The sequence below is a fragment of the Triturus cristatus genome, chromosome 11 (assembly GCF_964204655.1).
Source record: "Triturus cristatus chromosome 11, aTriCri1.1, whole genome shotgun sequence".
NCBI lineage: Eukaryota > Metazoa > Chordata > Amphibia > Caudata > Salamandridae > Triturus > Triturus cristatus.
In genome coordinates this window covers 990,610,290-990,636,728 of record NC_140594.1, presented here as the reverse complement: position 1 = coordinate 990,636,728, position 26,439 = coordinate 990,610,290, and the positions used below count along the sequence as shown (strand labels likewise).

General features: G+C 43.6%; 1 protein-coding gene across 4 annotated transcripts in view; it reads left to right on the top strand.

The window, feature by feature from the left end:
• Positions 1–26,439, top strand: part of LOC146785794 (von Willebrand factor A domain-containing protein 5A-like) — a 310,735-nt gene that overhangs the window by 189,635 nt on the left and 94,661 nt on the right. For all 4 annotated transcript variants that reach the window (XM_085635059.1, XM_085635061.1, XM_085635058.1 and 1 more), the window contains one exon: positions 7,619–7,827. In XM_085635059.1, the coding sequence (XP_085491185.1) occupies positions 7,619–7,827 (209 nt within the window). The remainder of the gene's footprint in view (positions 1–7,618; positions 7,828–26,439) is intronic.

The window sequence follows — 26,439 nt, the reverse complement described above, 5'->3', positions numbered from 1 at the left end:
CTCTTCCCCCACTAACACCTCCACCCCCTCATTCACCTCCTACAACTCCAACACATAACCCACTTGATGCTACATCTCCAGGGTCACTAGGTACAGATGATGGAGGATTACAAGGGCCATTAGGGGACCCTGACCCATGGGATGCATACAACTCTGATGCCCTTACCCTAACAACCTAGATTTGTATCCTGCTAGTCCCTCCCCTCCAGAAGATGCCAATTCTTACTAAAAAATCATTGCCAGGGCAGTTACATTCCACAATGTTGATCTTCACAAAGATTCTTTGGAACAGGATTTTTAGTTTGACACCCCATCTTCCACACATAGGGATATACACAATATCTACTCATGTTTCCTGGCATTCTGAGGCATGCAGAAGATATTTTTAAAGAGCTAGTCTGTGCTTCATTTACCACCCTAGGGGTGGGTAAAAAATAAAAAGCAACTCCTTCTGACTCACTTTTTTATCAGGGGGTCAAGTCCCACCTGACTCCATGGTGGCCACAACAGTTCATAAAAGAGGTAATAGCCAGGATACTGGAGACACTCCGCCACCTGCAAAAGAAAGTAGGCAGATAGACGCAGTGGGAAAAAGAGTTGCAGCAGAGGCTGCTAATCATTGGCGTATTGTCAATACTCAAGCCCTTCTGGTCCGTTATGATAGAGCTCATAGGTATGAAATGCAGGAACTGCTACAGTACCTCCCTGAAGAACACCGAAAAAGGGGACAACAATTTGTCACAGAAGGTCAGGTCCGACCACTCAATCCAATGTGTACTAGATGCTGTGGATACAGCTGCTAGGGGTGTCAATACCAGCCTGCTTCTTAGGCGACATGCATGGCTTAAGTGTTCTGGTTTCAAACCAGATTTCCATCAGGCAGTACTCCCTATACCTTTCGACAAAGAACACCTTTTTGGACCACAAGTAGACACTACAATAGATAAAATAAAAATTGACACTGACACAGCTAAAGCCATGGGAGCATTACAGACCACAGCTTTCAGATGGTCCTTTCGTCGCTCAGGCTACTGGGGTGCCTGCAAATCCACCACTTCAGGCGCCTCCATTTCCCAACCAAAACCTGGCCAGTTCGCCTACAGTAAAACTACTTTAGAGGTTCCTTAAGAAGCGGAAAAAACAAGGGAAGGGCAGGGATGCCTCCACACGTGGCGCAAGAATCCACACCTGTCGGGGGCAGACTACAATTTTTCCACCCAGTCTGAGAATCCATCAGCACCGACCAGTGGGTACTGGAGATTATATAACATGGCTATTGTCTGAAGCTCTTTTCTACACCACCCAATATCTCTCCACACATTCACAGGTTTTAACGAGATCATCTAACACTTTTCAAACAAGAAGTCATAGCCCTTCTTCTCAAATGAGCTATAGAACCTGTCCCACTTCAACAGCAGGGACTGGGTGTATATTTCCTCATTCCTAAAAAAGATAGGCCAATAAGACCAATCTTAGATCTCAGATCTTTGAATCAATACGTTCTCTCAAAACATTTCCATATGGGTACTCTACAGGATGTTATTCCACTTCTCCAACAGGGTAACTTTATGGGTATACTAGACCTAAAGACGCTTCCTTTCATTTACCAATACACCCCACACACCGCAAATGCCTCAGATTTGTCATAGTAGGCAAACATTACCGATTCAAAGTTCTATCATTCGGGGTGTCCGCAACACCTCGGGTTTTCACAAAATGTTTGGCAGTAGTTGCAGCACTCTTACACAGACAAAACATTCATGGATTTCCCTACTTGGACGATTGGCTCATCAAAACCAGTACCACCTTCAGTGTTAATAATTCACTCGATTAACAGTGAATCTATTTCACAGACTAGGGTTCTCAATAAACATTCCCAAGTCTCATCTTCAACCTCTCCAAATTCAACCTTACCTAGGGGCCATCCTGAACACGCAGTTAGGACTGGCTTATCCTAATCCTGCTTGAGTTCAGAACTTTCAGCTAACTCTACCACAGTTCCACCCAAACAAAACTGATACAGTTCTGACACTGATGTGTCTGCTAGGAATGGTGGCCTCTTGGAACTCAACCCACAAGTCCTCCTTCCCAACTTTCAAACGTTATTTTCAGCAACTTATAAGATTGACCTCCGGGGCATGAGGTGGGTAGGGGCAAGGTTCAAAGCAGCATATCACCTCTAGTGGCACGAGGGCGGGCGGGTGCTTTAGTGGTGCCAAACAGCTTCAGGTGTCCAATGCTGGTCGATGGCTATTGGCCTTTGTAGACAAATGCTGCAGTGTCAGACTGGGAGGTCAATCAGGCTGAACTAACAGGGGTGCTCAGACCTCACAAAGCTTAGGGTCAGGGGGACACCTTAGGTCCTCTTCTCGACGGGCCAGGGGCAACTGGTGCAGAGGTGTCCTTAGTAGCCAGGTTTTAGTCACTGAGAGCAGTCGTGGTAGATGAGACCTATAAAATGATGTTGCAGGTGGCATCCAAAAGTCCACAACAGGGTAACCCCAGGTGGACTTCGAGCCTGGTGATTCGGGGCACCGCGTTGGCACCGTTGGCCCACTTCAGCTCAGGCTTGATGACTCGGATGCAGGGGTGCTTCTCTCTGCCTGCTTTTTGTGTTCCTGGAACCTCACAGCTCAGTCTTTGGTCCCTGCAAGATTCAGGGAAACCACCCCACTATTCCACGGGAGTTCCTGTGTCTTTGGATAAGTGCTTGCAGGGCGAGGCAACTTTGGTGCAATTGTCGAGAATAGGCGAACAGGCCAGCCAGGGCTGGTGCCAGGTCAGTTGCTTTTTCTGCAGTTCTTGCTTTTACAGCTCTTCGGCCCTTGTTGTCAGCAGGATCTGCTTCTCTTGTATTGAGGGAGTGTAGGAAAGTAGCCAATGGGCTACCTACCCTTGGGGTAACTATGCCCCCTATAGGACCTCTTCTTGGGGAGGTGATCATACCTCTGTCCCAGAATACCTGATTTTGCCATCACCAAGATAGCTGACTTTGAAAAGTCGCCTCCACCCTTGGTAGCCCACCTTAGGTGCGGCACTAGCCTGAGGATGGACATGCCTATTAGACTAGCTAATTTTCCCAACTCTCCTGGTGCCAAATGGCTCTGGACTAAGGGGGTTGGCTTCTTCTCTGTGAGAGAAACCAGATTCGCATACCAAAGGTGGTAAGCCCTTTGAAGCTCCCTGGCCTTGGAATGCTAATACGCAGATCATCCTGTGGGAGGAGGTGAAAACATCCCCTGCTCTAGCAGGCCCATTTATGGTCCACTGAGAGCAAAGGCCCTCACCCTTGGGGGTCAGAAACGTGTCTCTGGTGGCAAAAACTAGTCAATCAGCACACCAGTGGCTAGTAGGTTTTCAGGGGGCATCTTTAAGGTGCCCTCTGTGTGCATGTATTACTAAATCCGACACTGTCATCAGTGTGGGTTCATTAATACAAGAGGTGTGACACCAAACATCCCTGTTGTCAGTGAAACCATCTGCTAGCGGGGAAACTCGTGTTTACCAGTTTCCAGCACATTCTCTCGAAACGGCTTCCCGAATAACTCGTACTGGTAGTAATGGTAATGACCAGCACAGGGACATACCTGCTCATGCAGATATTCCTTAACATGTAGTATAGTGCACCCTCCCTTAGGGCGATAAGGCCTGCGGTAGGGGTATACTTATACTGCATGCTGTGTTGGCAGACATGGCACACAGGCTGTGTGCCATGTCGGGTTTTCACTTGTGTCCGTACCAAGACATGCATACCTGCAGTGGCAGTTTGCATGAGCTCGGCGAGGGGGTTCTTAGGGTGGCACAATTCATGCTGCTACCCTTAGGGACCCACTTTAGTACCTCAAGCCCGAAGTTAAAGGGGTACCATTTACTATGGAGTTTTAGAAGGTACTAAAGGTATTGCCAATTTGAGGAAACTATCTTACAGTTTGGGGAAAGCGATCTGGCACTGGGGGTCTGGTCAGCTGGAACCCATTGGACTTCCAGTTGAATTCACATCAAATACCAGGCAAAAAGTGGGAGTGACCATGTTGAAAAGGGCACTTTCTTACACTGTGTCTCTTGAATAAGTCACTCATACCTCCTATATTTCAAATAGCAGAATGGTGTTGTATGTGTTGCAACCTTTCTTAAGAACCCCCAGAAACTACTATTGAGCCCCACCTCCATAAGAGCAAGTTCAAAATTGCTCCTGCTTACAAACACAAGCCACAAATATGGAAAAGCGTCTCAGAGATATGGCAGGAAAGCGTTGTCAAATTCCTGGGGCGGAGGAGGAGGGGCTTTGAGTCTACGGGTTAGATTGGGGAGGTTAAATCATTCACCTAAAACTCACCTCCATGTCAGTTACAATGCTCCCAAATATATTCAACATTGCTGATCACCTCTGCCTTACTATAGCATGCATTTCCGAAGGTGTGTACCAAAAAAATAGAAATATGTCACATCACTTCAGCTCATCTCCTGTTTCAGACATGGTCATCCTCAGTTCTCGGAGGGATATTTGGTGGTTTGCTCTCACTCTACTCTGAGTCCTCTGAGCCCATTTCAGCAATGGACGCTGTGGATGTCAGTTTATTTTTGTAGACCATGAGCTCGCTTTGGAGACACAGCAGATTGCCTTTCAAATAGAGTTTTCTCCCTAAAAAGACCCAGCTCTTGATTAGGTCTGCATCTGTACCTCATGAGTCCTGTACCCTCTGTTGTCCGGTGCAGAGCGTGTTCTGTTTGATGTAGAACAATTCTCTCCCCAGCCCCATGCCTCCCAGGAACTCGAGAAGAAGTGAGGCATTGCATGGAATTTCAATTTAGTGGAAAGAGTAACAACCGGGTCTGGTGGCTCGGTGGACTAATGCATCCACTGCAGGGGCCTGTGTTTGACCTCATGGTCACAGGTTCAAATCCTGGCAGATCCACTCAGCCCTTCATCCATCTGAGGTCTATAAAATGAGTACCATTGAGTTGGGTAACAATAAACATCTGTTATTCATCGCCAAGAGACCTATGGGTGAACGTGCGCTTTACAAATACGTTATGTTATGTTATGTATTTGAGTCCTAGCTTACAACGATTTAGTGTAACTTATTGAAAGAGACTGTGTTGATGTTGTGCTGCCACATTATTGTCCAGACACTAGAGTACATTGCTGTTTTCAACAATGATGAGACCATGTTGTGTCTCTCTTTCAGCAGGTCACGATTTCTGTAGTTTAACAGTCTTGTCACTATTCGCTGTAGTAAGCTCTGCTGTCACAGGAGGTCTTTTTTGCAGAACCAGTCTTCTAGGAACAGTTCCATAGTATGCCCTTTGGTCTTTTCAGGCAGTTCATCTTCCTCATGGTTACACTGTGAACTTCTGACCTCCTCTTTGGCATAGTATTCCTGGTATCTGATTATTTCTGAGATGTCTGTCACCAGTGCATACATTCCCTCCATTTCAAGTCGTAGCATTGTCAGCTGGTTTTCATTCACCTGCCAGAATTTTTGAATACGCACACAGCAGCCCCAGGTCAAGTACCATCAAGTTTATGTTGGATTCTAGAGCTTCTCATGTTTCCTGTATGGCTGGCAAAATGTTGACCAGCTTAACCAGTGATGTCAACATTGTGTTACCTTCTTTAACCGCCTTTGAGGATTTGGTCAGGCTGAGGATGGCAATCGCCCTGACTTCTGTGATTTCATCACTACTGAGACTCATGTAGGTTGTTTCGGCTACTTCGGCTTGCCTATAATAAATCAATTGCACCTGGTCTTTGTAACTAGTGATTTATTTTCCACTACCAAGACTCAAAGGTGGTTGTGGCTGCTTTGGCTTGCCCATAATTAATCAATTGCAACTGGCCTTTGTGACTAGTGATGTATTTTTCACAATCAACACTAACAGAGCTCATTAAGTCACTGCTGAGCCAAGCATGACTTTTTTCCTCTCATTTCTGATCTGAGTGGCTTCTTAGTCCAGAATGTCCTTCTGCGAAGTGTGTTTGTGTTGCTACAGTAACGCTGATGTACTCTATCAAGACCTGGTTCAAAACACTGCTCCAGGCAACATCCAGCAGCCAAAGCCCCTCACTCCATCCTCCCTAACCTCCTATTCCTCCCTAACTTTAAAGGAACATAGTGCCTTATGTAGCAAAGAACAATAGTCAGTAAAATTGTGCCTGGTGCAGAGGCGAGCACAGTCGTATGTGTAAGTGAACCATATTGGAGTCTTTGGTCAGACCATCGTTCATTTATAGCTATGTGTGCGCTAAGCAGCACCAATACTAGACGTTAGTAAATGTTCAACTGTCCCCGTGCAAGCAGAAGTAGATATGACTGAACTGGTAAATTGACTCCTTTCTATGAAAACATAGCAGAATTCAATGTTTACTGTATTTTGACGTCAAAATACAGATGCATGTGCTGTTGAGAGTATTTAAGACCGGTTGGAATCTCTTTATGCTTTTAATTAAGGATTTGACCCTGAACAGACCATTGTCCATTTATGGATAGACTTGTTCATACCCACAGTTCGGATTTTTTGATAGACAACTCTGAATGCTTCACTGTCACATTGATGCCAAAAGGAAGAAATTGAACCTAAACCATTGACTTCCTTTTAGTACACAGAGGGCTTTCCAGTGTCCTTTGCATATTTTCTTTCGAAATTGATATCCTGAGGGACCCGCAGTAAATATCCAGTCTGCCTTTCTGCTCCTGTACAATGGGATGCTATTTGGAGCAGCTTGAGCTTTTTGAGCGGCAGAAGCTGAGGCTAGCCTGAGGGAGCCTCGAGTTCAAATATAAACTTCCATTCCACAGCTTTGGAGTTTTCTCACATTCAATTGTCAGTGAATGTGTTTTCCCTGGTCTTCGGATCCACAGACTACCTAGATAACTGCAAGGGCTAAGGATTTTGAAATTAAATCAGAAAACAGTTGGATGCAATTGGGGAGACCACTTCCATGGCCACTCTTGTCACCCATTGCATTCTACACAGTCTTCAACCGTTAGCGAGTACCTACCAGCAAGTAAGACGGCAGAAGCCAAAACCATACTTAAAGAGGAAGCATGAACCACATGGAGCAAGGAGAATACATTATCACTGACCCAAGAAGAGCTTATCATAATATACTACTTTAGGCAAGTAGACATATTTTTAGTTTAATCTTAATGAACCAGTATAGGTGACTTCGAAAGAAAACAGCTGAACTTTGGCAGGAGGTGGTCGGCAGGTTTGAAATCGTGGGAAGGAGACAACATAAATACACCAGACTCTAGGGATGGGGTAGTGGGGCACGCATTGGGAGTTGGCGAGAAATCTGGGATGGGTACAGCCATAGGATGGGATGGCAGGGGGCCCTCCTTCTCGCTTCACCAATGCCATAGATCTCCTGGCCCCTACACAGACCCTCCCATAGCCTCCTGCATACTTGAGGGAATTCATTGGCTTGGGATCAGTTAAAGTTGAGCTGGTTGGATATTTTGACTTTAGAAGAGGATGCTTAAGTGATGTGATGCTGTTGAACACTCTACTATTTATTGTACTGTGAGCTTTAAGTAAAAAAATCAATAAAAAGATTTCAAGAGGGAAAAAAAACCTTAATGAACCAGTAATTCTAGTGTCATTCTCTTCCTAGACTCCCCATTCACCGTCTAGCAGCAAAGAATATGCTTCGTGACTTGGAGAAAGGAACCGACAGTGATGACAAAGATGTGAAGAAAAGAATTCTGGAGATGAGCCTGCAGTCCGGAGTTATCTGTTCACTCACAGCATTCATTGCAGTGAACAAAGACTTGAACCAGCCCATTCAGGGGCCCCTAGTACAGCGGAACATACCACTGCCAGGTAAGCAGAGAATTGAGTCATGCTTGCTTTTGTAAAGGTGAGAAAAGGAGAAAACGTAGAAGAAAGACAAGACTGCAAAGGCCATTCTTGGCATAAATTACCTGATTTATTAAAAGTGCCACTTCAGTGTGTTAGGGGCAACGTAGGTTGTTCTAGGTCCTGTAGATGTGTAATTTGGAGAGCTCCAAGAAGGACGGTTTGAACTTAATTGAAATCCTAGTAAAATGTAAAGTCCCAAATTTCTTAACGCTTTGTTCTAGATGATACATTGGGACTAAAAGCTGCAAAGTCAGCAGTTTTCAAATAGATATTTCCTGAGTTTCGAAATAAATCTTGCATCAAGAAAGTCCACTTGTTTTTGGGTCTTGATTCTCTTGGTTTCACAGCTGATAACATACACACTAGCTCATATTTCTCCTTGTCTGTAGGTGTTGACTATCAATGTTATGGGTAGAGGAGGTGCACATGGCAAGTGATGTGGCCTAGTGGCTAGAGATGCTGACTTTGTTACATGGGGAACCAGGTATGAATACCAGCCTGGGCTCAACATCCTGTGATTGTGGACACATCACTTAATCTTCCAGTGCCCAACAAAAGGAGGGCAATGTGTAGCAATGTATGATTCTGTTGTAAGGTGCTCTAATGCACTTGAGCTAAGTTTGAATTGTCTCAAGAAAGAGTGGCTGTGTCAAGCATTTCAAGGGAAAGGAAAATAAAAATGCGATTTTATATAGCACTTGTTATCACAGTCTTGGAGATTAGTAGACCTGTACTTAAGAAGTGTGATGATTACCCAACCTAATTGCTGGAATTGTATTGACCTGAGAAACAATAGAGGCTGAGTCAACTGAGGATCTAACGACCTGTACCACAGGTTGTACAGATTAAACTTATCAACGCACTAAGCTATGCAGCCAATTTGCATGACTGTTTACTCATAGAAAGCACAAGTGTGCTGGAGAAGAAGCAGGTTTGTTAGTAAGGAAAATATGCAAGTGTAGAACCCTGAACATATGCTGTTAGAGGAAAGCAGTTAGGAAAGCAGCACTGTTGTGCATGAATTAGAATCACTAGCACAGGTAAATTATAATTGTTAAATGAAAGTAGGTACGTAGATTCACCTAGGGATTTAAGAAGTATGATTTTAGAGTAGACCTTGGGATACAGGACTTTTGTCTTAACAATAAGATACCTAAACTCACCCATAATCCATCAGTTTTAAGTTGGAATGACAATGTGTTGTTAAGAGTTGTACATTCAAATAAATACAGGGTCACTTAGCTTTTGTAGAGTGGGCCACCAAACTGCTGGGGTAAGGGAGATCCCACTTCTGACAATCCCTCTGCAACATGCTTGGCAAGATTTTGCTAAAATTGCTTCCTCCAACAAAACAGGAGTGCTTTCACAGAAACAAAGTCCTTTATTTAGAGCCAAACCCTGAAACCAAGAATGTTTCTGAAAAATAGGGCAATTAAGTTTTCTTTCCCTGCATGAGAGACAGTATTTTTTCCTGCTGCAGATTGCTGTGGTTTGCATGGACATCCTGGGCAGAAAAAATAAGCCTCTGGAGCCCTACGCTAAAAAGGACATTCCTTCCGATTAGGGGTGGAAGGAATTCACCCAGTTTCTCACTGTGGAATCCTTGTAGTTCCATAAAAACTCTGCGAGATTCCGTGGAGTTCTACGAGTGGCAGAATTTCATCATGTCACGCTGCTGGTGCTTATTTTTAGCACTGGAAGCTTGTTCCGTGCTGTAAAATCAGCAGGAGAGGCAATACGCGGCACACCAGAGGGCACTGCTTCTTTCTGACGCTCAAGTAGATTTTCTACTGCAGTGGCAGCTTTCTCAGCACGAATGGTAGTGCCCTGCCATGACCGTCCTGCATTAAGAAATCATGCAGCAACTTATCCTAGACCTCAATGTTCTCTCTTGCACCCATCAACGTAATGTTGGTGAGCTGTGCTCAATGAAAGCTCCGCCACACTGCGGTCGGCAAAGTTTTCTGGAGCTCCACACTCCAGGCGTAGCATAGAGTGGGCAAAACTAAGCGAACTCGGCCGGCGAAGCGGAGTTTACCGCCCACCCCTACTTCTGATGCGAGGAGGACGGCAGTCATATGGCAGCTGGCCTGCTGACAGAATGTTTTCAACTGCTGATCTGGCTGAGATTACTTCTTCATCAAATAAGCAGTTTCTCCCAACTCTAAATGCAAATGGGTATTTATGAGGAGGGAGGATGGGGCATCCACTGACGTATGGCGGTTTCCCCATTATTAGCCTCTGCTGAATAACCCTCTTACTCAATTTCTAAATCAAATGAATTACTGGCTCACGGAGTGTGAATAAAAATCTTTCAAATCTTTTATTCAAATTTCATCCTATATAGTGATATTCAAAGAAATACAAACACCACAATCTCTATATTACGACCCGGATCAGGGTTAATCGTGGCATCCCTCATTTCTGAACCTCACTTTCCTTTTAACCCTGTTCATTAGTCCATAGAACTTTTTCAGAACTTCAAGATAGGCACTTACATGGTAACAAGTGATTTTACAGAAATTATTGTATATAAATAAGAATAATTGTACCCAAACATAAATATGCTGCTTTAAACTACACAACCATTGTCAACATTCTTGAGAAGAGAGAAGTGGAACTTATAAAGTGTTGATGACCTTTTGCTATGAATTGGTTGAGGTGAATTAAGAGATCCATCATAATACAATGAGGAGCATATTTAAAAAGCTCCTGGGCTCCCACATCTGGACGGCTAAATCCATGAGTGATCATCTAAGGCAGTGGTATTCGAACTGTGCAATGCAGATCTCCCATGAGCGTAATATTTCTCTCTTGGGCCAACCTCAAGCTAACGTACGCAAAGGGCATTCCATTTTGTGAACCTTAGTTAATGTTTCAGGCAAGGAAACATATTGAGATTCATCACACACTGGGTCATGATTCGATTTCATGGGCCATACTGTGGGTATAAAGTGTCTTTGAAGAGATTTGACAATTGTTATTTTCGTCTGGCAGAAAGCTTTTAGATAAACAGCTGCTCAGTTTTTTAACTCCTGGGCAGTGTTTTACAAATTGGGAAAATGTGTTGTTTTGAGAGCGTAATTTGACTTTTTAAATCTAGGCCTAGGGTGTACGTTCACACTTAAAGACATTCTTGAAACTGTCATTGTTAGAACATTTAGCTTAGCTTTTTGTCTTTCTCCTGTAATATTCAATTAAACATGTACTAATTAGCCGTAACTCCACTCTTGTAATTATACCTGCCCAGCACATTATTTATACTTTTGATTTTTTTAATTCTAAAAGTCCGAATTTTCCAAGATTTGAAATTGTAGTTTCCACCTACATAAAGTTATAAGTGCTCCTACAGACCAAAAAGCTGGGTAACTTGGGCTGAGAGAGGAAGTTGGGCATCGAAGTAAAGTGGACTCTCTGGGTAGACAAGAAGACAAAGCTAAGACCAAAGGGAGTTATCTAAGCGTTGACACTAAGTGCATTACAACACATTTGGTAAACTTTTACAAATGATCGAATGTCAAGCCGACATTGTAAGTTTGTTAAATGAAAATAACTTGGAATATTATATTTTTGATCACTGCTGTTCCTAATATGGGGTTCAAAACAATATAGATAGCACTCTCCATGCAAGGGAAATAGAGACCAAGGTTATTCTACAGTAGAGCATCTGACTACCACTCCGTCCACCATCAAATATTATTACGAGTCCAGGACCAAGTTCCAATCTCTGTGAAAACAGAAGTTTGTACATGGATTGGAATTACGAATTGTGGGATACTAATCCCAAACTCAGTGTACCCTCACAGATTCTGGCAGGTGAAACATGCTGAAATGTATATGGTGAAAAGGTCTGGAAAGTGTGAAAAACCCATAGAATTTGCAATGCTAAATTTTGATTCTGTGTGATATTCCTCATTTGGAAGTTGAACATTTGCAATAGTAGGTTTTTACCACTCCCACAAAATACCTCACCCAAAGGAAATATTATTTATCAGTTGTGGGAAACACCCCATCCCATTCCATATAACTTAGAATCAGGGCCTACAGATTTGGTGATGTTTAAATATTTTCTGTTTCCATCTGAGTTTATCCATATTTATATTTTCCGTATTCTATTGATATTTACCTGAATGTATTTCTTTGTTGCATGAAAAAAGGACCTCCTCCTGTATCCTCTGCAATCCTGGCACCCTGGGTCTGTCTGATGGCATTCAACTCCCCTTGCTACCTCCCTTGAATGACACGATTGCCCTTCTTGGCACCCCTATGCCCCCATCTGTCACTGACCTGCCGATGTCCCACGCAGTGTGGTGCCAGCCCTGTATCGGCAACCCATCCCTTTGGGCCCATGCTACCACTACCCTCGAACACAAGAAGCTCCCGGGGGGAATGCCCTCAGCGTCTGACCCGGTCTTCCCAGAAGTGCTTCTTATCCTTCAAGCCATCCATGCATCTGAAGAGGCCCTGGAAACTAGAATCTGGGAAGTGGTCTTGTTGTGACAGGACCTCCGCAAGGTGGCGGGAAGAGTCATAGAGCCAGAATCACACATATCAACTCTAGAAGACGACTCAACAAACATTAAAATCAAAGTCTTTGCCCGCCAGGTCATGGTCCAGACCCTTGAAGCCAGATCGAAAGACGCAGAAAATCGTTCTCAAAGGAACAATCTTCGCCTGGTGGGATTGCCTGAGAGGTTTGAGACCCCTGGTCCAACAAGCTTTGTTAAGACTTGGACACACTCCTAAATTGCAGAGGTCTTCGTTTTGCCATGGTTTGTAATGCAGCAGCCCCAGAGCTCGCTGGCTCCGAGACCCCCTCCTGGCCCTCCCCCCCCCCGCCCAATGATCATTCAAGTTTCCAACTATAGAGACCACGTCGTGGAATTATGTGAGCCCTGTGCCCAAGAAACTCTCGCATACCAATCATCGACGATCCTGATATTTCCCGACTATACAAAGGCGACCCCACAACAGCGTAAATCCTTTGATGCGCTGAAGCTAAAACTAATGAGCTATGTCGGTTCCCTACATTTTGCTCTTCCCCGGCAGATTGAGAGTGGTGAACAGCTCCCATACTAACTTATTCGATACCTCGCAGGCGGCCTGGGAGTGGGCTACCAAGCAGCGGACCCTCCGCAGCCACAACAACGCCAGATGCGCAAAAGTGGGGTCCTTACTCACCTCACAGAAGAATACAGCCCTCTCTCGGTCTCGCCGTTGCTGCATGTCCAGGGGTGGGGGAGGTGGCTGGCCTTGTTCCCCGGCATCATCAGATTCCAACTACCCACAATCCCAGCCTCCCCCGGGAATGAGGTGTCCCCCCAACCACTCTGAGATATTCAGAAGGTGGGGGACAACTGCACCTATGGAGACAAAGCACCTGTGATGACGTCATCTTGAGCTTAGGTCTCTTCATGTTGCTCAGATTCCACTCTTCACCTAGGATGCCTACTACTGTTAACATTCTTCTGTTGACCCGTCTGAAAGGAGGAGATTTCCGACTTCCTTGAAGGCCCCACTTTGTACTCCTTGTTCACTAGGGATTGTTTTAGGGTGACAGATGCATACGAGGTGGAGGTGGAGGTATGGGGTGGGAGGGAGTTGTGGGTAATGTTGTTGGTTATTTTTGCTTGTCTTCTGATATTTTCTTGCTTCTTTGTTTTCCTTATGTCTTGCTTCTCACTGCTGCCCATTCTCAGTAGTGCCCCGACTTGACCTTTATCTGACCCCATACACATGACACATTTTGACCATGCCCATGATGCAACACACCCATCTTTCCTGGAATGTTAATGGTCTTTTGGACCATATTAAACGCATGGAGGTTATCACATTTCTCTGGCGACACCACCCAGACAGTCTTACTACAGGATACTCACCTTCTGGGTACCAAATACTCCTCCTTAGGTAGGTTTGGGTACTCCCAAGTCTACCACGTGGGCTTCACTCGTCGTTCCCAAAGTGCGGCGATCCTTATCTATGAAAACTTTCCCCTTATAACGCAGACATTTTACGACCCGCAGGCCAGATACATGATGGTGGCGAGTGGATTAGAGGGTAGGCAATATACTATCTTTACCGTTTATGTCCCATCACACATGCAAACCCAGACACTTCGGGACCTGACCCAAGTAGGAGCTGACATGCCCTCTGGCTCCCTAATTCTTGTTGTGACTTCAACGCCGTGGTAGACCCACTCTCAGACGTCCGTGGCCACGGCAAACAGGACAGATGGGCCCGAGCCCGCTCCCTCATGGGATGGATGATCTCTTTGGGCCTTTGTGATGCCTGGAGGACTTGGAATCCGCAAACAAAAGTATACTAGCATGTGTCGGTCTCCATACGTGCAATGTCCCGGATTGATTATATTTTCCTTTGGGCTACCGATTTTCTGGCTACTGTGGGTGCATCAATGCTTCCCTGGGGTGTGTCTGACCATTACCCACAGGTCCTTCGACTGGTGGGCCCAAGCCCCTCTGGTCGCCCTAAGTGGTGCCTCAATGCTTGTCTCCTGACTGATAAGGGACTGAAAGACCGCTTAGCCAAGGAACTTGCATCTTACTTTGATCTCAATACTGGCTCTGTGTGAGACTCCGGCGCTCTATGGGCGGCTAGCAAGCCCACGATACGGGCTGGGTAAGCAACTTTATTAAACTTAAAGAAAAAGACAGGCAGCGTAACTTTGTTGAGCTAGAGACATGCATCCTTAATAACGAGACCAGGGTGACCCACAGAGCCACTGAAACACTCATGCACCAATTAGATATAAACAGAACTGCGCTCCGGCCCCTACTTTTCAACAATGCACACCAGTGCTGGAGGGTGACCACCCTACGCATTTATGAACACAGTGACAAAAATGGCGCACTTCTATATAGACTTATATCCCGGGACATCGCGTTCCACTTCATGCCCGCTGTGGCTGACGACTCCTGCTTTGTGATCCAGACTGCCTCTAGTTTATGCAAAAGTAACAATTGATGGACGGAATGCTGGACAGTGCAAACATTCACCCCCAGTCACAAGGATCTGGGTTTAATCCATCATTCTTTTGCTCACCACACCACCCCAGTTTGGACCCAGCCATATGCAAATCAGTCTTGCCCTGTTGCTTGTGGGAACAGTCTAACCCGAACTGCCAAGCCAGGTCCTCCCTGGACTAGGAACAAGCATCCTGGGACCGGTTTCAGGGCATCACCCTTCTTCAGCCAGGCTAGCTTGAATCCAGTGGTGTAGTGAGCACGTGACCCACGTCTGGGTATACCCTTCCCTCTTAGGGCGACATATGCATTACCGTCGGCTCTATGCCCGCAGCCCATGTCCTTACACAGAATGCATCCACCCTCAATGACATTCCACTTCCATTTCTGACGATGGTCCAGTGAGCCGCACTAGACGAACTCATTACATATGACGAAATCCATACTGCTATCAAGGACCTTAACGCTGGAAAAATCCCCTGGCCCGGACAGCTTATCTCTGGAATAATATTCCTCCTTCCACGACCAATTAGATCCCCCACCTATGTCGAATGAACATCAAAGCCATCAACAAAGGGTCCTTACCCACACACTTGGACTTAGCGACTATAGTTGTTATTCCTATGACCCCTCCGCCCTTGCTGGACCACAGATACTATCACCTTATATTCTTAATGTAGATTTTAAACTCTATGGGAAATTTTGGGTGACTAGACTTCAATCGGCCCTCCCTGCCTTGAGCCACCCTGATTAATGCGGCTTCATGCCACACTGTAGTACCAGGCACTGTATCTGATGATTACACTGCGCCCTGGCCCACATGGGTAAATTGACAGGAGACCTAGCACTATTTCTTGCTGACTTTGAAAAGGCCTTCAATACTGTAGATTGGGACTATTAGTAGCAGTTCAGCGTTGCATGGGCTTTGGGCACTGCTTCTGGGCGATGACCTCTCATATTTCCACCCCATGAATGGCCCAGGTCCCGGTTAATGGGAGACTGTCTGACAAATTTCTGATTGAACGGGGCATCCGGCAGGGATGCCTCCTTTCTCCATTGCTTTTCGCACTGGCCATTGAGCCCCTGGCATGGCTGGTCCACTGTAATGCACAGCTGAAAGGATGGCGCTGGCCTAACTCCTCAGAGGACAGAATCGCACTATATGCCAATGAGGTTCTTATCTACCTGGGGAACCTGACAACCTCAGACCCCCGAGCACTCTAACTTTTTCGCTTATTCAAGTAGGCCTCTGGCTTGCATCTTAATACAACGAAGTCCCTCCTTCTCACCCTGTATGGCGATGTTGCGTCGGTGAACAGGAACCCAGGCATTCCCCTTAGGCGACTCAGTTTCAAATATCTAAGTGTACATGTGGCAACCATGCCGAAACTAACCTGTGCTCTCCTCAAGAGCACCAAAAACAGCCTAAACACATGGTGTGGTTTACCCATGAGCCTCCTCGGTAGAGTCACACTAATACAAATTATGATACTCCCTCAGTTCCTGTCCGTATTGCAAAATGACCTGGTCCATATTCCTAATTACTGGTTCACGGAAACAGCATCTTTACTTCACACTTTCTTTGGCAGGGGGATCTGCCCCGTATAGCCCAGAAGATTTATCACCAACTTATTTACGAGAATAGTATTGGAGCAGTGGACATTCACCTATACTAATGAGCATCCCATATTCTGGTCAGAAATGACTGGCTGACTGGGGGCTGGAACAACCCATCCTATCAATTAGAGCTTAGCAGCCTAGGGCTAGACTGGGTGATGCACTACCTATATGGGCTCCTACTCCCCTCTTCGTTACCAAAAGTAACTAAAGTGACCTTCCTGGTGTGACCGCTGGCTGGAACAACTAGCTCGACTCGAGGGATTTCACTGATGGAACCTCATAGGCATCTCCACCCTACCCAACATCTGGTGTGGATCCCACATGTATTCCTTCAATTCAGTTCTCGATCTACTATCCAGTTTAATCAATATCTGCAGGCACGGCATGCTCTTGACTCCTACATTACAGAACTACAAAACCACCCTGACTTCAATCCCCTTGAAGCCCGGCTGATGCTTGGGAGACTAGGTGATTAGGGAATCTCCCAACTATACCGAGCACTGGTGAAAAACACCCCAGGATCCCTGGACCTGCTGCAATCATGATGGGAGGGCTATGTTGGAGACTTGCATGAGGTGAAATGGAGGAAAGCCCCCAGAGAGTTGATGATATCAGCCCAACTGAGATTGGTCCAGTTGAGGCATATTCACCACACCTACATGACGCCTCAAAGATTGGACCATGCAAACTTGTCACAGCTCCCAGATGTCCTCGCTGCCAATCCTTGTAATCAGTTTTTTTTATGACATGGCTGTGTCCAATACTCACATCATACTGTTACCAGATTGACACTACCCTTTTGACAGTATTGGCCACCCCAATACAATTGACTCCTAAAGTGGTCCTGCTGGGGATACTAGAAGGTCTGAGGGGACCCCGGGGAGACATATCCTTAATTTTGATGGTGACTTTGATCGGCAGGAGAGACATTGCCCTTTCTTAAAACAAACTTCCCCACCAACAATGAAGCTGTGGCATGCTGGGATGGACAGGTGCTCAAAACTAGAGAGATACATTTATTTTGCTAGAAGGTGTTTTTTTAAGATCCTGGGTAAATGTGGAGACTTCTATAGTCTGAGTTCCACATTGGAATGATTGGTGAATCGCATAATCTAAACCTGTTGAGGGGTGTGGGAAGGGTGGGGGTGGGTATAGGTTGATCAGCTTGAAGCTTTACTTATGTGTTTTTGTTTCTTTTTGAGCTTGCCTTCTCTGTTGGCTCATGAAAACTTAATAAAATGTGCTTATCAAAAATAAAATCTACTTTGTTCAAAAGTAAAGTCTAGCTATAAATCAATAGGCAGACTAATGTGGAGTCTGCCTTTGAGTATAAATCAGTAAGCAGAATGGCATAGAGATTGTTCAGTTTTAAAGTCAAGAAAAGTCTATGTATAAATCAATAGACAGACTAACATAGTCTGTACAGTTCATAAAGCAAGATAGGTCTGGCACACATTTCAAAATAGACACATTTTATACGGTTCAAGCAGTGAAAACCAAACACTTGACATGGTGAGAGCTGACAAAATAGGGCTGTACTGATAAAGTGTCCTATACAATAGCTTATCAAGATATTATGATTCATTAAATAAGATACACATAGGAACACCTACTTTCATGCATAAACATATTAACATTTACTTAGGAAATGAAGGCGATAACATGACATTTGTGCAACAAATTAAAATAATAGACTGTTTAACTGCTTATAGTAGACTAGGGTAAAGAACCTTGATGTTGCAAAAATACAAACGTACTGCGCATGACTTCCTTCTTCAGGAACACAAATTAAATCATTTCAGCTCAACAAGTAAACAGCACCATGAAATTAAATCTGTTTCACTTATTTTCTGAAATGGAAAGTCAAACATGCACATAGGTAACACATTTATGTAATTTAAAAGCATAATTCTTTCTGTCATTGTAAAAGGAATGTCAATGCTGGCTGATTCGGCCTAGTCATGTTACGTGAAGCCTGGTTATGCTAACTAAAACACATTTAAATCAAGCATTCTTTTTTTATTATTTAAAAACGCTCTCACAATGATGCTAATTTTTATCAGTGTTTGCAAGACGCAAGTGGGTTGGACACTTACCTCGACACTGGGTTGTGCTCTCCTACTGTGCCAACAGAAAGGTGTACCTCCTTTGCTGTAGTGATGAGATAGCGGGGGAGGTTTTCAACTTAAAATTGCCCACTATGGAGGTCAAAACCAATGCCTTAACAGATGTTTTGCAACTTGAACAAACTAACTTCCTCAGAACAACTACCCCATTTAATGAGGCACTGACTGACACCCTTGTAGTCACCTGGTCTAAACCCTGTTCCTGCCTCTGGGAAACAGGCAAGTTGCAGACTTGACAGAATGGTACCGGGTGAGTATAATTAATCGTAGCACGTGTTGCCCATAGATACATATGCTTAGCATTATCCTGCCATCTACTGTTGCGCTCGGAGGATTGCAAGTCATGTTCTTCGAAAAAGTCTTCATGTCACTAGGTATAGTGAACCCTCCTCCGGTGTTTTTTGCGCATATTCCTCGGCTCCTTTTTTTAGATTGTTTTTTTCCGCCATTGGGTTTGGACGTCGTTATAGCAGCTCCGGGACAGAAAGCTTCAGTCTACATTGAGGCCTTCTTATGCTTTCGGTAGTCTCTCCGAACCAATAAATCTCAGATCCGGAAGACAGGAACTGGTGACGTCACTATATTCACAGTGCCCACCTGGGCTCGGGCCCGCTGTTGTTCGACTTCTTCGTCTCCATTCTACAGGACTACATCCACAAGGGATGGAAAACATGCCCTTCACTTTTTTGTCCTAACTGCCATGCTAAATATTCTATACAAGACTTACATAAAGTCTGTAATCTATGTTTATCTCCGCAACACAACGAAACATCCTGTAAGGCGTGCTTAGCATTTAGAAAAATACACTTCTGCAACTAAGAGAGCGTTGTTGGTCCTACATAACCATGCAGTGACACACAGAAGGTGCTCACAATATCTTCGGGGGCCAATTGCCAGACCCCTGTCAAGGACAGGAAGACTCGGAAGCACAGATGGAGCCAACAGATGTACAGATACTACTGGCTAGCAGTGGAGGCAGTTCGGACCCAGAGCCCGACTTGGTACAAGGGCACATGAGTACCGTGGTGAAAGCCGCTCAAAATCCTAGAACACCCATACCAGCTTTTGGAGCCCCACTGCCTTTGGGCCATGGAGGTCTCCATAAACAGGCACACAAGCAAAAGTCCTCAGTGCCTGGAAAGCCTTTGACAAGCGTTGAAAAATTCAAAGCATTAAAATTTGTTTCGCCACCAAACCAAGCTTCATCCACCAAAGAAGCATACCTCGGATCCGAAAAAGATCTCCGAGCCAAAGAAACATACATCAGAACCGAAAACCATATTGGAGCTGACACATAGTTCAGCCGCAAAAGCTTCATTGTCCAAACCTCCACACAAGCAGTCGGCACCACAAAAAGACACACAAAAGGTCAAATAAGGAAGGCTCTTCGGCGTCCAAATTAACAAAAGATACTACAGGGCCACAGAAAAAACAAATAGAGCCCATTCTTGAGCGCTTGCAGGACAAGCTAGATAAAGAACAAAATACTTAATTCCTCATCCCCAAAAAGGGCAAAACATTAAGACCTATTTTAAACCTAAGGCCATTAAACAGGTACATTTCCTTGGAACACCTTCACAAGGCTACACTACAAGAAGTAATACCACTGTTACAGCAAGGAGATTTCATGACAGCAAAAGACCTCCAGGATGCATATTTTCATATTCCCATTCACCCAGCACACAGACGTTACCTACTCTTTCAGCTAAACGGACAACATTATCAATTCAAAGTGCAACCATTCGGGGTCACAATGGCTCCAAGGGTTTTCACAAAATGCCTTGCAGTAATGGCCGCTCATCTCAGAAGAGAAGAAATACATGTTTTCCCATATCTAGACGATTGGCTTATCAAAAGTCCAACACATTTTCAGTGCCTTCAGTATACTCAACTAATAAACCTTCTACACTAACTGGGGTTTACACTAAACATACAAACGTCTCACTTGCAACCCCTGCAAATTCAGGATTTTCTAGGTGAAACACTCAACTCAATGACAACCTAGGCATATCCCAGTGCAGAAAGAGTCACAAAGTTCCTCCAAACTTTACCTCTACAGCCACAAGCTCACCTCACAGTAAACAATGGGATGGCTCTATTAGAAATGCTGGCCTCATACCAAGCCATAGTACCACATGATAGTTTACATATGTGTCCCCTTCAAGGTACTCTTCAATTTCAATGGTCTCAAGCGAATGGAGGTCTACAAGATCTAGTGTTTGTGGGGCCAGCAAATCATTGCTCTCTGCAGTGGTGGAACAGCAAAAACTTGTTGCAAGGCCTGCCCTACAAAGCCCCAATTCTGGAAATCACCATTACTACAGACTCATCCCTTCAAGGAAGGGGGGGACATATGCAAGATCTCACACTTTGTGGTCTATGGACAGTAGCTCAAACACGCCTGCATATCAACTGTCTGAAGTTGCTTGCAATTCAACTAGCCCTCAAAGCCTTTTGCATTCACTTATACAACAAAAAAGTGCTGATTCAAACAGACAATATGACTGCAATGGATTATGATCAAAAAAAGGGGGGGCGGGACACACATTCCTCAAAGCTAGTTCTCCTCTCAGAGAGAATCTGGCACAGGGCAATTTACCTCAAAATCCATTCTTTTTTTTTTTTTGTCCTCATAAGCAGTTTTCTTTTGCAGTTTTCGGAGGAATCAGGGGCCCCCTCGAACACTCTGATTTCGATGCGTCCATACCTTTGAGTGTAACTTTGGGGGACAAGCTTGCTCTTAACCCTTGGGGCCCCTTTTTCTCCATCTCCTGGCACAAGATTGTTGGAAGTGGAAGGAGCTGGTCATGATGACCCCTCAATTCAAGACCCAGCTTGAAATCATTGTTGCCATTGCCTTAATCATTGGACACCCTATCACTTACTTGACTATAATTTTCCCATATTCTCCCAAAATTTTTGTTCTTACTTTTTTTCCCTTGTTTATCTAATTTATATACCCTTAATATAGACGCCAGCCATTCTCTATAGGTTGGAGGTATACTTCTTACCCAATTAATACAGATCTCCCTTCTAGCGAGCAAGGTAAATAGGAAGAGCATGTTTTCCTGATCTCTATTCAATAGGGGATAGGCTGTATTTTGTATGTTAATCCCAAAAATAACTGTTATCATGCTTACCTCTATGGGCTGTTCCAGTACCTCCAAGAGAGTTTTACCAATTTGTTTCCAAAATTCTTCCAGCTCGGCGCAGTCTCGGAACATATGAAGATCATCCGCTCTCTCTTCCCCACATTTAGGACACTTCTTTATCACACTGCTGTTAATTTTGGACAGTTTTTTGGGGGTCCAATATGATCTGTGTATCGTGAACAGATGATTCTTCTTTAGTGGGGCTGATTTAACCACTCGCCCAAAAGTTGCCATCGAGGTTTGCCAGTACTGTGGGATATCCAGACTTGGAAAGGTTTTACCCCAAATTTTGTTTGGGATTTTATATTCTGTTTCACCTAATTTTATGAGGGCCCAGTGCCAAAATGTCACCTCCTTTTTGAAGGGATTTATAATTAACAACTTCTGTTCAATGTCATAATCCCCTTGCAGGTTTTCCTTGATATCTTTTATCCAACTATTGAGTTGGTAATATTTGAATCTTGCTAGTGAACCAGTTGATTTTTTTTCCAGAATCTCCCAGTCGATAGTTTTGTTATTTTCAATTAGCTGTCCCCAATAGTTTATATTTCCTTTCCCCATAGGGGTCGCTAGACTGTCTTTTAGGCACTCAGGGGTGCCTGGTGAATCCCATATGGGAGCATTTGTACTATAGTAGGGAATTTTCAGAATCGTTCTTATTCTGTACCAAGTTCTTACAGCTGCGTTTAAAGTCTTTAGTTTAATCTTTTTGAAAAATTTTTGGTGACCAAATTTGTACAAAAAATGATCTCCGTCTTGTTCGATGAGGGCATCCATGTAGGTAGGCCACATTTCCCGCTTACCCAGGAGTTTCCTTATGTTCTTGAATTGGAAAGCTCTACAGTATTCAAGTATATCTGGGCTCGCAATTCCTCCTTGTATCTTACTTCTCCTCAATTTCTTCCATCCAATCCTCACCCCCTTAGCCGCCCAAATAAAACTAGATATCTCCCCTTGTAGTTTTTTCATCTGTTCAGTCTTAAAGTCTAACGGAATAGAGTTGAATAAATATGTAAATTTGGGTAATATGTTCATTTTGATCAGGTTGGATTTACCCAAAAAAGACAATTGTAGACCTGACCAGGCTTTAAGAAGTTTTCTTATCTCTTTGTGGATTCTAATGAAATTCATGCTAGGTACCTTATCTAGGTCCTTTATGTATTCTGTACCTAAGTATTTTCTTTTTTCTTTTACTAATGGGTTGCCTGAAGTTGTATTCCATTCTAAGATTTCCGTTTTTGACTGATTAACGAGATATCCAGAGACCGACCCAAACTGTTCTATTACTTTTTCTATCAGTGGCAATGACCTATTTAAGTTACCAGTAAATATCATGAGATCGTCAGCATATAATGCTACTTTCTTTTCCCAGCCTCGATGTTTAAAAGGTACTATCCCCTCTTCTCTCCTCAAAAGGCATGCCAATGATTCTATATATAAGTCAAACAGCAGCGGGGAGAGAGGGCAGCCCTGTCTTGTGCCTCTTTTTATATTTATGTTATCCGTAAGGGCTTCGCTAACAAGTACTTTAGCTGTTGGGTTTTTATATATGTTTATAATAGCATGCTCAAACTTATTCCCGAGGTTAAATTTAGATAGGGTGGCATTCAAGAAGGGCCAACTGACCATATCGAATGCTTTTGCGGCATCAAATGTTCTCACCGCCAATGGTACAAGGTTTTGAATAGCGATGTCAATTGCGCTGACTAGCTCATGTGATAGTTTGTGAATTTGTCTATTTTTAATAAACCCTTTATGATTTGAGTGAATCGGGGACCCCGCCACCCCTCCTAATCTCTTTGCTAATATCTGTGTGTAGATTTTATAGTCTGAATTTAAAAGAGAGATAGGGTGGTAAGATTCACATTTGGCAGGGTCCTTTCCTGATTTTAATAGGATGCTCACTATAGCATCGTTCCATGAAAGTGGGATATCTTTTTTCTCAGAAAAAACGTTATTTAGGAGGTCTGTAAGGGGAGATATTAAGGCTTCTTTTAAGGTTAAATATAGTTCGTTGGGTAGTGCGTCCGGGCCTGCGGGTTTTCCTTTTTTTAGGCTTTTTATTGCATCCATGACTTCTTCTCTTGATTCAAGATTATTCTCTGCTCGGGGGTAGTTTCTGGGGTGATTATTCCATCTAGAAAGCTTTGTATTTGTTCTTTATTTCCCGATTTTTCGTCTGTGAACAGTTCATCAAAGAAAGCTTTAAATTCTTGTCTGATTTCTATGTCTTCCAGATAGTAGCCGGGTTGGGAATCCTTCTGGATTTTCATAACCCTATTACGTGTTGCTTCTGTTTTAATTTTCCATGCCAGAATTCTCCCACAGCCTTCACCATATTCATATTGTGCTATCTTACTGGCTTCCCATCTCTCTCTGACCTTTGAGTCAAGGAAATCAGCTAATTCTGCTCTCTTCTTCTTTTTTTCCTCTAATAGCTCTTTTTCTTGTGGGGTTTTTATTTTCATATATTCTTTATCCATTGTTTCCAAATCCCTTTCAATTTGTTTTATAAAGGCCTTATTCCCTTTATTTCTATAACCTGCTAAACTCAAGATCCTCCCTCTGATATAAGCTTTATATACGTCCCAGGCTATCTGCTTTGTTGTGCCTTCTTTATTTAATTCAAATAAGAGATTTGTATCTTCAACCAATTTATCGATGCAGGATGTATCCGCAAATATGGTTCTATCTACTGTCCCTCTTTGATTGCATGGTGAGGTTTTTACTTTAAGACTGAGTAGCACTGCAGAGTGATCTGAGATATGTTCTGGAATGTGTTCGATCTTATTTGTACAATCTACTAAACTCCTACTAATCAAAAAAAAATCAATTCTGGATGCGTGCCCTAGCCTTTTATTTTGAAGAGTAAATCTATAGTTTTTATTCCCTTTTTCCTTCCAAATATCTACTAGCCCCAGATCACGAATGCACGTCCCTATCCATTCTCTCATTTTTGGTAGGTTGGGAAGGTTATTTACTGGGTGTCGATCTTCTTTAGGGTTTAAGATTATATTAAAATCCCCACCCATTATTATTGGGGTCTGTGTTGTAATTAAGTGTGAATATATTTTTTGCAGGGGCTCAGGGTCGTCCATGTTTGGACCATAATACCCTGCTATGATATATGGGTTATTGTATATTTTTACTTTAACTATTATCCATCTACCCTTTTTATCAATTTCCGTTTTCTCAATAGTCACTTTCAAAGATTTTTTTAATAATATTGCTATGCCCTTTATATTACAATCTTGATTTGTACATACATAATGGTCCACCCATCGTAGATTTTTGCAAATTAAGGCCCATTCTTCTTTTTTCAGATGGGTTTCCTGAAGTATAATTATTTTGCAGTCTATATTTGTTATGTATTCCAGGATCTTCAATCTTCGTTTTTTTATCCTTAGACCAGTAATATTCCAGGATAAACATTGAGCCTCTTTTCCTTAGCCTTGTTACCTGTGTCCGACATCTTTATCTTTAAACCTTTGCAATTTGTTCAAAAGGACGCCTTCTCCTCCTATATTAGCTTTCAGGACATTTTTTTTCTTTTTTCCCCATTTTGCTCCCCACCTTGTGCTCTGATTTTTTTTCTTTTCAAATTTTTGTGAGAGCCCTCTCCCTCTTCCCCCCCCCCCTCCCCTGGAGAAGCCTCCTTTTTCTTCCTTTCCTCAGGCAGATTTACTGCCCTTTTGAGCTCCCTGCCCTTCACCAATATTTACAAAGTTTGCCATCTTATTTAGATGTCAGGTTGTAGCCCATATCTACGGATTAGGGTGATCCTTCTTTTGTGCATTTATCTGCGCAATAAAGGCTTCGACCTCCTTCGAATCTCTCATATTGTGCATTTTGTTGTTCCACATTATTCTCAGGGAGGCCGGGAAGCGCATTTGTACAGTGGCACCGAGTGATCTTAGTTGTGGCATATATTGACCCAGTTCCCATTGCCTATCCTGAGTTGTCCTAGATAGGTCTGACCTGATTTTACATGACCAGTCGTCCTTGGAAATCGAGCCAGCTTTGAGACCCTCACTCAAGATTCTTTCTTTCAAGGAATATGTTTTGAAATTAATTAAGATTTTTCTTGGGTTTTTCCTTGCCTTACCTTTCCTAAAAGGGTCTCGGTGTATTCTTCGGATGTCATCCGCAAGGTTAACCGTTTTGGTCCAAGGGATCTTCTCTTCTAGTAACTGGATCATGAAATCTTTAATATCTTCACCTTCGATGTCTTCTGGGAAATTTAAAATTTTAAGGTTGTTCCTTCTCGCATGATTTTCCAAAGATTCCATCCTATCGCTGATCTCTATTTCCTTGTTCTTCAGTTTATCTATCTCTTCTCGATTAGTTTCCGTTTTCTTATTCAGTAGCTCTATTTCTACCTCCATCTGTGATACTCTATCAATTAGTGTATTTATTTTCTGGTCAAGTACTTCACAGGCTTCTTGTATTTTTTTCTTCGTTTCTCTATGAGGTCGCAAAGTTTATTCTCATTTCTTTCATCATTTCCTCCAAGATGTTATCTGAGTGATGAATCACTGAGACTACTGGGTTTTGACTGAGTTCCGTGTTAGTCCCCAACCCCACATTTGCTGTAGCTGTCGTTTCTTTTTCGCAATCTTCTAATGCCTTTCCACCACTCTCTAAAGCCTGGTCTGATAGGATTTGGAATCTATTGCTCAACCCTATTTCTTTTTT